The sequence below is a fragment of the Protomyctophum bolini genome (assembly GCF_963924005.1).
Source record: "Protomyctophum bolini genome assembly, chromosome: 21".
In the NCBI taxonomy this organism is placed as follows: Eukaryota; Metazoa; Chordata; class Actinopteri; order Myctophiformes; family Myctophidae; genus Protomyctophum; species Protomyctophum bolini.
The window spans coordinates 20300153-20311745 of NC_137882.1; the positions used below are offsets into that span (position 1 = coordinate 20300153).

The window sequence follows — 11593 nt, forward strand, 5'->3', positions numbered from 1 at the left end:
CCTCTAATATACAGATTTTGATGATCCCAAGAACAGAAATGGTCCAAAGTGTGTTTTTTATTGTTTATTGTGTTTTATTACCTGTATGCTATGAGACCTGCAGGTGGTATGCCAACCTTGTCATACCACCTTGTCAGGAAGGGGGGTAAATACATAATTGATTCAAGGTTTGACTACATTTTGGCAATATAATGTGAATGGAAATGTTACATGGATATCTACAAAAGCCTCCCATGTACAGACATGCCACATTTATGCCAATCTTATGCAGTTTGTAAAAAGGAGACCAATTTACTGCGCTAAGCTAATGGGTTTACATAGCCTGCCAATGCGGTTTCTCTCTCCATCTTGTTTTGTTGCAGTGCATCTATGCTCTTATTCACTTCAAGTCTCTTTATTGCTTCCCTCCATTTGAATGTTTTTTAAATAATTATGCTCTGGGGAGATTTCAACCACCATCACTTAAATTACATCAATTGTGTATTCTTTACACTCACTCAAGTTTTTGACAGTACGCTTTGCAAGCCCCTTTATTTACGTTCTCCTTATTTGGTAGTTTTTTTTTGGATAAATAAAGTCTGTCTGTTATCTTTTTTTATTATTATTTTATTAAAATAACTAAATCCAGTCGGGATCTCTTCTAATGATAAAGTCTTCAACTTTAGATTCCATATTTACTGTCCAATTAAGCCCTATTCATACTCCAGTTTTAGGTGATATGGTGTCCACCGAAACAGTGCATGGTTAGTAAAAACAGAGAGATGTGTTCGTGTGAGCGGTGAGTCGCTTACCACCGTGTCGTGACGTCTCGTTGTAGTTTTCCCAACCACCGCGGTGGTCACCCTATCACCTAAAGTATGAATAGGCCTTTATACAAGCATCATGTCTGACACCGCAAGTTCATCATATTAAGGCCTATTCATATAGTTTTCGGTGAAGAGGTGACCACCGTTCGGTGGTTAGTAAAAAACAGAGTGATGTGTTGTGTGAGCGGTGACCACCGCGGCATGACGTCATGTTGTAGTTTTCGGTGGTCACCTCTTCACTGAAAACTAGGCCTTTATCTTCCACAACTGTGGCAATACCCGTGTCCACCTGTGTTTCACTCTCAGCCCTTCTGCTATCCTCTTCTACTCCTGTCACCTGGAGCTGGGCAGCCTTGCCTGGCCCCTCCCCCGCCTCCAAATGATCCTTTCTCCTGAGGATCTGGGCTACTTGTTGAAGGGAGGCCACCTCTTGTTTTAGTTTTTTAGTCTTTTTTGTGATAAATGCATTAAATGAACCTCTCAGCGAGGCCTTGAACTCTTCTTTTCTAATGTTCTTCTATTCAGCCCTGTTCCTTTTTTTTCAGCCCCTGTTTCCATTTGTCACCTTCTCTCAGCATTTTGTTTCCTTAATTCCATGTGACCACACACACACACACACACACACACACACACACACACACACACACACACACACACACACACACACACACACATGTGAGAAAAAAATATAAGAAATATGTGAGAACTATACTGATTTAGAAGACAGGCATTTGTGGATTCGGCCCAAGGTCTCAGTGGGATAATATATTGGCCAATGAAATGGAGTTATCCCTGTGCAGTTGGAACAGATGGATTTGGCTCCTTTGTAAATGGTGACAATATATACACATCTTCAAGTTGGCTGTGAGCGGGGGGGGGGGGGGACTCTTCAAACATTCTGTGGCAGCACTATCACAAGTCTATTTACTGGAATGTTCTCCATTTACAGCCTGTTAAAGAGATGAAAAGGGGGCTGAAGGTGAAGGTGGCAATAAAACACGCACGGAAAGCATCAAATCTATAAGGCGTGCATTTCGCCCCAATAATCCATTTCTGCTTCCTTCTCCTGACAAAAGACAAACCTCAGGGGCTATTTCCTCCCGAACACAGTCCTCTCCGAGCCAGTGAGATATTGCCTTGTCTTATCTTAAAAACATATGGGGGGGGAAGTGCTTTGATAGATTGTGCCTCCATAAGTGAGAAATCTTTATTCAGCCGGCAACATAATAATTCCTTGCAAACCGTCCTCTGTATCTCCTTCCACCACATTATCTCACTTTTAGTATTCTGCAGGAATCCCGGCAAAACTTGGCACCTCTCTCTCTCTCTCTCTCTCTCTCTCTCTCTCTCTCGAAACTTTACGCTATACTGTTTTCAATTAATTAACACTGGTGTTAATTTCACAGCTGAAACACATGTTCTTTAAGTGTTGTGCATGCTTAATTGCCTATCAAGTAACTAATTGCCTAGAGATTAGTTTCTCCAATCATGAATGAAATATCCCCCCTGTTATTCTCTGCAAGATTTATCATACCCTGCTCACAGAGTGTGGGTATATGTCAGGAGCAGAGGATGCAGTGTTGCAGACGGTCGAGTGCCATCCGCTTTGCCTGCACAGGAATATTTTTTTCTTACATGTGGCTCTGAGGCACTGCAAAGTAAACGGCAAAATTCATTGCCATCATATTTCAACAGGACTTTTAATTACAGTACGGAATGGGCGGCCATTTGGGAACTGGAAGGTTCCTTGTTTGATCCCCGGCTCCTCCCATATGGCTTGAAGTCATTGGCTACGTTTACATGGACAGTTAAATCCCCTTTTCATTCAGAATAAAAGTTAAATCCTATTAAAAGTCGTCATGTAAACACCTACAAAAACTTGAATCGGAATGAAAATGGCCAATCTAATTTAAACTTAGATTTGATGTAACTGACCGATTTATTCCATTTTTAAATCCTATTGAAACAATTGTGGACTCATGTAAACACTCATTCAGATTGAAGTTCATTGTGGTCTTTCTGTGCATGCTTGTTTCCATGTAATTGGTATGGCTATATTATGCTCTTGTTTTGCGATTAATTATAAGAAACTAGACATGTTTAATTTCACATCTCTGAGAGCAACCTCTCATAGGCTACACTGCTACAGGATACATCAAATATAAAGTAATATGGCATAAAAGTGTTTTTTTATTATTATTATTTTGTTTTACCTGAAATGTAGAAGTAAAAGTATTGGAATTACTCAAGTAAAGTAGAAATACCTCAAATTTTTACTTTAGTAGAGTACTAAAGTAAATGTACTTATTTACTTTCCACCACTGGATGTAAACATATCCACCCCGCCCCCTATCCAATCAGAAGCCTTCCCAGCCCCAAACCTGATGTGGAATGAAATAATGGGATTTAAAAGTATTGTCCATGTAAACACTCATTCGGAAAGATGTCAACATGTAAACACGCAGCAAAAAACGTACTTCTGAATGAATTAATTCTGAAGTTTTCATTCTGAATGAAAAAGCCCTCATGTAACCGCAGCCATTGACAAGGACTCTGAACCCCTCACTGCTGTATAAATAGACTTTGTACCACACTTTAGATAACATTTTAACATTTAATTAACAATTAACCAATGTTGCAAATTAATGGGGATGGTAATATGTGACATATGGGGCCGACAGCCTGCACACTTTGTTTAAAGCTATGCCACTATTTAAAGGATGATTTCCCACTCCCACCTTTTGGTAGACTGTAGATGTTTTATGATTTTTATCACTTCTGGAGGGAAAGACACGCTCCTTACTTATTCCCTCCTTTCAGAAATGAGGAAGAATACATTTATTTTGTGAAAAGTAAGGCTGCATTAGAGCCTTATGTAAGCTTTTCCCCTCCCTGTAGTGTATATTTATTGATTTATTTTTTACCTGTGATGATATTGAATGTTGTTGTTATTCTTCATGTCATGTCTATGAATTGATCGCATAGGGTCTAAATGGAAACAAGACTGCAAGGACATTATTTTGGTGCTATCCCTTTAGTGTTTGACTGTACAGTGTAATGTTTGTACATTTCTGTCTAATAAACTATTCAATAAATCCAAATCAATAGAAAAATGGAAGTCAGTTGAGATCTGTCTCAACTGACTAGCTGCAATTTACTTTTTTTCTTCATATTACAAGTGTGACAAGACCCAAAAAAACACTGAGATTTGCTTAGTCATTTATGGGAGAGAGAAAAAGGGAGAGAGAAAAAAAAGAAAAGATAGTTGACACTCCTCCTCTGGGAAGTGTGTGTAAAATATTCATCACAGGTTCCCATCGTCGGCGTTTCAGCAGCGTTTGAGCAGCTGCCAGGACCATACCGTCACCGCCCATGGGTGAATGAGAGGGCATGAGGGATGGGGGGGTGGGGTGTGGGGCGTACATGGTGGGCAGTGCTCATTTTGTCGACTAAAACTATGATGAAAAAGCTTCTTTCACTGACTTATTTATACTTTTAGCTGGGAGGGAATTCATGAAAATCTTGCACTTTTTGGATTTTTGGTGTGGTGTTAATATGGGCATAAGGTTTTCACAAACCATCGCAAAAAGAGTTGGGCTCGCCGCCTAGTGGTCCGTTTGCAATGCATTCAATGTTAGATAGCTCAAAATTACAACATACAAAAAATGTAGGAAAAAATTACTTCTGGAAAGGCATCCATATGGATGACAGGAGCTTAAAATGCCTCTATGTTACTAACTGACTGAAACTCTTGTCACAATGTTTACAGTGGTAGGGTTTTTCTCCAGTGTGGATACGCTGGTGTTTCTCCAGGTGTCATAAAGCACTGAAACTCTCAATAAAGAGTTTCAATATTATTATTATTATTAACCTTATTATATATTGTTTTACTTTAAAGTTTTATCCCACAACTTTGCAAACGGCCGGACGTAGCGCGTGGAAGGAACACGTTATTCCAACCAGTTCCTTTCCCCTCCATCTGGTGGTTTAATATTAATATTAAACAATATTTACAGATGTGGGGTCTCCTTCCTGTGTAAGTCGTCCGATGAGTTTTCACTTCTCCTGGCTGAGTTACAATAGTCTCGGTAAGCTGTTGATGATAGCGTGATCTTGGTTGGTTTGTGTCTTCTTGTTTATGGCTGTTTAGAGAACTGTTGATCGTCTGACAGGCTGCTGAGGGAACCTGGCGTTCGCTGTGCATTTGGCAGTCCAGGTCATTGTAGCCCGTCTTTGCGTATTCTTGAAGGTAGACCTGAGACGTTGAGCCATATGGATGCTCAGTAAAGCTGACCTGAGTCTGGGAGACTTCATACCTTGGTTTATTCTTAGAAAGGCTGCTATGGACGGTGATGGGATTGAGTGTAGGTGTTTTGCAGCCTATTTTTTAGCTCCTACTGTATATTCAGCTAGTGTAGATTCTCGTCTTACACAGAAACACAGAAATGCTCACCTCTGCCCTTAGTCTAGCTTTCACTACTCTTTCCCATAACTCCATCATCAGCTTTATTCCTCTGTAGATTCTACAACTCTGCAGGTCACCCTTGTTCTTACAAAAATATCCTGTTGAACGACCTTTCACTGCCACCTCTCCTATAGACACATACCTCTATGGCAGGGGTAGGCAACTTTGACGATGGAGAGGGCCACTATATTTCCACACTCACTGCCTAGGGCCATATATTACTGTCGTAGCAAAAATAGCCGATCTACAAGCTCAAAACGCGTCGCGCTGTGACGCGTTTTGAGCTTGTAGATTGGCTATTTTGGCTATATTCTAATTGAAATCTTGAATAGTTTTTTGCTATTTTTTGCTTTACAGCTGAAACCAATATTATATCAGTATTCTGACATTAACCTGAGGGCCACATTAAGTGAAGGTGGGGGCCGCATGTGGCCCCCGGGCTGCCAGTTTCCCCCCTGCTCTATGGGTATCATCAGAACCAACTGCTTTGCCACACTTCATTCTCTTCAATGCCGTCCTCACTAATCTTTCCTCACAACTTCCTGGTTCACCACGGTTACCTCTTATACTCTTTGTTTTCTCTCATATTCTCGTTCATTAACTCTTCGAAGTGTTCTTTCCATTTTGCCATCACACTTCCGGCACCTGTCAATACATCTCTATCCTTAATCACCTTAAGTTGTTGTACGTCTTCACATGTCTAGCTCTCTGTGTTGCCAACCTGTATAAATCAGTCTCTCCCTCCTTGCTGTCCAGCCTAGCATACAACTCATCGTATGCCTTTTTCTAACTAAATAAAAACTAAGCTATGATGACTAAAACTGAGACTATATATATTGACAATTTTGTCATGAAAACTATAGTGAATGTTTTTTAGGGAGGGACTTGTGGAGACGAGATCCACAACTAGGATGCTGTGCTTTTTAGCATACAACCAAGTGTAAAATCAGACATTACGATGTCACGCCTGCCAAAATTCATTTTTGTCAACAAAATCAACTGTAGATTTCGTCGACTAAAATGTAATGATATGTAGTCGACTAAAACTAGACTAAAACTAAACGATTTCAGTTGACTAAGATATGACTAAAACTAAAGTGGGGTGGGGGGCATGCAGGGTGCATGGGGCAGAATGCCTACAGGGAGAGTTGAACACAATAATAATTTATGGATACTTCTGTCCTGATGTCAATGCACTGCATGCATTTGTCTCATTTACATTTTAGGCTAATATTTGGATTAGCAGCAGGGCACTAAGGCACCACCTGGATCACCATGGGGCCGTTAATGTCCTGGGTGTGCTCGTAAATTAATTACGCTCCCCAATGTGATTTGGATTATGCCCCCCGTGGGAAAAGGTACAAGGGAATCCGATTTAATTTAATGACGGCAATCATTCTGTCACAGTAAGTGGCACTTTTTTTCTCCCTTCGTGAATATTTTGCTTTTGAGAAATCTTTGAGGAATTTGCTGAAATTCATGACACACTTTTGAAATGAGCATCATCCCACTTTAAAACAAATGCTAATACGATGTTGGATAAGGTTTTAGTTGGGCTCTCCAGGCTTCACATGAAGTGGGCCAGGATGTATTAGCTAACGAAATCTCATCATACCAATACTGTACATCCATTTGGCGATGTTAAAAACATGCAGCTGAATGTGTATTAAAAAAATATTAGTTTAATAAGAAAAGCTCTTGCAGGGCCATACCGAGGTTCTGGCAAGATGAGGCCATTGGATATTATACCATTTCCATTTACCAAAAGTCAAATAAAAAAAGAAAGCCATTTGTGTGTGCAGTATACATCATACTGTATATGGCCAAACTTGTTTATGTTAACTTTAAAGTTTCACACAACATGAATGATGATGCACAGTGAGTTGCAGTACTTACAAACCAGCTACCATTTTGTGAGGGCGTCATACTTCAAATGGTGGAGAGTTCATTTGGGAGAGAACCTCTTCATATATTACCCCTAATTGCAATGGTTACCGATCCTGTTAGAGAATAAATGAGCCCCAACCACCACCCTCATTCAACCCCACAGCTCGTCATTACTGTGCATATGGCTGCTAACCACATCATACTCTGAGCACTGAGTCATGAACAAGCTTATCCCATTGAGACACGGCAGAGTCTACAAATGTCTCCTAAAACAGTTTTCTGAAAAACTTATGTTATATATCAGTGGTGCTCAAACTTTTCTCATGTGAAGGACCCCCAAAATATGGGGCCACGGACCCCCATCTCAAAATATGTTGTTCCAGGAACCCCCCCAGAAGCAAAGATTTTAGTTAAAAATGTGCGCTTTAAAAGATATATAATCAAAGATTTGCACCGATTTTCACATTCCACAATCAAAAACAGCAGATCTACAAGCTCATATAGTGTGGCACGAATTGAAACTCTATGACTATGAGCTTGTATATCTGCTATTTCTGAAACATCGTAGCACACAAACTCATGCATACGGTAGCTAAAATCTCAAGCTATATAGATGCTTTCCCAGTTTAACGGGTTAATGCCCTCTACCAAGCTTTGTAACTGTCATTCAAACTGATATTACCTAGTCCTTACCCGCTCGTATATGAACGGCAAATTATGTACAGTGAGGGTAATGAGATGTAATAGATCATATTATTGATTGGGAGGGAATTGTGAAGCATTCCCTTGGGGGATCTGTGTATTCCTGGGACTCACTCACATAAATACTCTCTGTCACACACACACGCATGCACGCACGCACGCACGTGAGACCCGTCGTTGCAAGACAAACATCCGTGCGTTCCTGATATAGATAGATAATCGTTCCGATGTTATCCTGCTGTTAATAACGTTAGTATGCGGCGTGTCGGGGAGAAGTCTTGCCCGTGTCCGTGTGGCTCCGCAACCCGTCCTTGCAAGACACACATCTGTGTGTTGCTGATATAGACAGATAATCGTTCCGATGTTATCCTGCTGTTTCTTTTTAGCACATTAACTTTGCAAATTACTTTAGTATGTGCTGTGTCGGGGAGAAGTCTTCCCGTACTGCCAGGGAACAGGGAGAACGTGTAATTGTCAGCAGTCGTGCACTGTGCTAAGGAATTGCAATAAGATATCAACACAGATATGTGTTGATGTGTGTTGATGTAAAATACGCTTTAAATGATTTATCATATGTTAAATTTAGTCCTGACTCGTGAGGATTTGCAACTGTATGATGAGCCTTCTCCTACATTCCTATATGTGACTCTGCCAGCTGTTGTTTCTAACGATCTCAGCTACATTAAGGTGAATTTGTGCTCAAGATCTTTACAGGGAACATTATCCCAGCTTTATACCTGTATATCAAAGCTCAATGGAAGAAAGGTGCACACTCTGTACGACATAATATCCACTCCTGTGGATTTCAGGACTTTATTGAGCAATAAAAAATATACACCAAGGAAAATACCATTTCCTTTTTCCCTTATAGTTGTGTCTCCCTTCCCCCAAATTCAATTGAATACTTCCAGAATGAACGACCCACAATCCAAAGTGACGACATGAAAAAAAAAGAAAGAAGAAGACGAGAAAAATAAAAACGAAACGGTCTGTCTGGTCAGCAGTAATTGAAGTTAGAACAACCATAACATCTCTGTTCCTCTTTTGCATGGTTTCATGTAAACTTGACGAAAAAAGATATTTTCCCCAGGTTTTTGTGTTTTTTTTCCTCTTTTCTTTTAAAATAAAACTGGGTTTTGGTTTTGAACGGCATAAAAGGGCAAAAGGCGGTGGCGGGGCGGGGTGGGGGTGGGGAATCCAGTCACAAGTGGAAACACAGGCTCAGGGGGAGTCTGTTGCCTGCAGACTATAGGTCGTCACATCCGAGTCTGCCTCATTCTCCACCCTGTATAGTTCCGCCAGTTTCTGGAACTGTGGCCCCCAGTCGTCCAGGTAGGTGTAATCCTGCTGTGAGTGCTGCTGCTCCTCCGGCGGCTGCTCCTGCCGCTGCTCCTGCTGCTCTGACATTCCAGGCGAGTCCAAGGAGCTGACGGAGCCCGCCGGCGAGCCCTGGCCCTCGTACGCGTAGGTCTGTAGTGAGTCGTAGGGCGGCCCGCTCGTGTCGGCGTCCGCCTCCGCCAGTCTCTGCTCGACGAACTCCCGCACGTCCACCTGGTCCAGCGCGAGCTCGCCGTCCTCCGCCGGCACCACGCAGGAGGAGGAGGGGCTGCCGGGGTTGCCTCTGCGCGGGGTGCCATATTGCAGGGGCGGCGGAGGGCGAGGGCCGGCGCCGCACCGGTGCCGCCTGGCGTCCGGGCGCACGTCCCGCCGGAACTTGAGCTGGTCCACCGAGCCGGTGGCGCCCGAGGGGTTGCGCAGCGCCACGATGTCGAAGGCCTCCGTGTCCTCCTCGCCGCCGCCCTCGTCGTCGTACGTCACCACGTTCTCCCGCACGTCCTCCTCAGAGACGATGAGGGGCTCCTTCCTGCCCCGCCGCAGTGTGATGAACAGGACCACGATGGCTGCACACAATGAGACAAGAGACAGCACACAATGAGCGGAGGAAGAGACAGCACACAATGAGACAAGAGACAGCACACAATGAGACAAGAGACAGCACACAATGAGACAAGAGACAGCACACAATGAGACAAGAGACAGCACACAATGAGACAAGAGAGAAAGTTGATCATACACACACAGTTACAGTATATAGCACACGCACGCACGCACAGACTTATGGTGTTGCTGTATAACCACCACCAGTATGGCAAAACAGAACATACGTAGCTGTAAACAAAATATGCGATTCCACAAAATTGACATAATCTTCAATGAACAAAACACGTTTGTAGTTCAGTAAAAACAAATGAAATGTCAATGACAATATGAGAGAGAGAGAGAGAGAGAGGAGAACAAGGGGCTTCTGTAAACCTCGGTAATGAAAACAACAACAACAAAACGCTTAGCTGAGCAACGCTGCATCATAATGGCAGAAGTGAACGTGGCTGCAATGCCCGGGATGATGGTATGCTAATGCCACTCGCTGCATGTGCCTGGGTTGTTTGCTAATTCACAGCACATAACAGATTAACACGCTGCGCTTCGTAAACAGCTATGCTAAACGAGCGGGGCACTGCATCCGCTGCTCTTTATTTTATGCGCATATTCATCACGCTTTCCGTCAGGACACCAAAGCTAACCGAGCATTGAGAAGTCGTAAATCAGCAATACACACATTCGCTGTTCTTGGCATTCACAGCAACGGTTATCGAAATGCAGCACTGGCAGCGCTGATGAGAACACGCTCATTAGTGTCTTTGGATCTGGTGTAACATTGCATCACATTCAGCCAAAACATTGACACTTGAGAGGAAGACCATTATGGCACACAGTGGCAGCATACAGTGGTAATCCTTGTACTCAAGTCCTCCATCCTCACACTCTGCATTGGTTCTGTATAATGCTGCATTTGGCGGTGTATAGTGGTTCCCAAACTTTTTCCTGTCAAGGACCCCTAAATTGGCACAAATTAGCCCGCGGACTCTCATTTGAAAAGATATGCCAGGGACCCCCATGACAGAAGACTTTTATCAGTGATTCTCAACCCATTTAATTTCTGTTTAATTCCAGTTTGACATGAATTAGTCTACGGACCCGCATTGTCACGGTCCGTGACATGTGTTATGTTTTCTTGTGTACCCTGTTCTTGGTTTTAGTTATTGTTTTACCTTTCTGTTGTGTTCCTGTGATTTTGACGTATTGTGTTTCCCTTGTCTTTGTTCCAGTTTGAGTTTAGCTCTTTACCCATGTGTGCTTTTATTTTGTAGTATTGTTCCTAGTGTTTCCTGTCTGCCTTGTTTGCTTGTCACCTGCCTTGTCTCACCTCCCTGTATTAGTGTAACCCTAGTCACCTGTGTTCTGTTTCTTGCCTGTTAGCCTATCCTAGTGTTGATTGTCAGTTGTGTTCACCTGTGTCCTGTTTTCCCTGCCTTTATATATACTCCCCATGTCATTCAGCTCCTCTTGTCAGTTTGTTAATTAAAAACTGTTGCATTTGAGATTTTCTGCCTCTGCCTTGCTGTCTGCACTTGGGTCCTAACCCTCCTGTCCTGCACAGGTGATACCCATTTAATGGCATTTCTATCTCTGGAACCCCCATTCATATTATACAATCAATGTTAATTTAACTCTGAGAGTGTACAAATGGAACCAAATGGACCCCATTTGGTTCCATTTGTACACTCTCAGAGTTACAGACCCATAAGGGTCTATTTGGTTCCAAACTATCATTTTTCTGGGGATCCCCTGGAACTCCCTCAAGGACCCCTAGGTGTCCCCGGACCTCACTTTG

The 11593-nt window shown here is 42.6% G+C and overlaps 1 protein-coding gene across 1 annotated transcript in view; it reads right to left on the reverse strand.

The window, feature by feature from the left end:
- Positions 1-9081: 9081 nt before the first annotated feature.
- Positions 9082-11593, reverse strand: part of LOC308336415 (cadherin-18) — a gene marked incomplete at its 3' end in the record, with an annotated part of 102078 nt that continues 99566 nt past the window's right edge. Inside the window, exon 11 of the mRNA XM_080793778.1 lies at positions 9082-9761. Within this exon, the coding sequence (XP_080649904.1) occupies positions 9082-9761 (680 nt within the window). The remainder of the gene's footprint in view (positions 9762-11593) is intronic.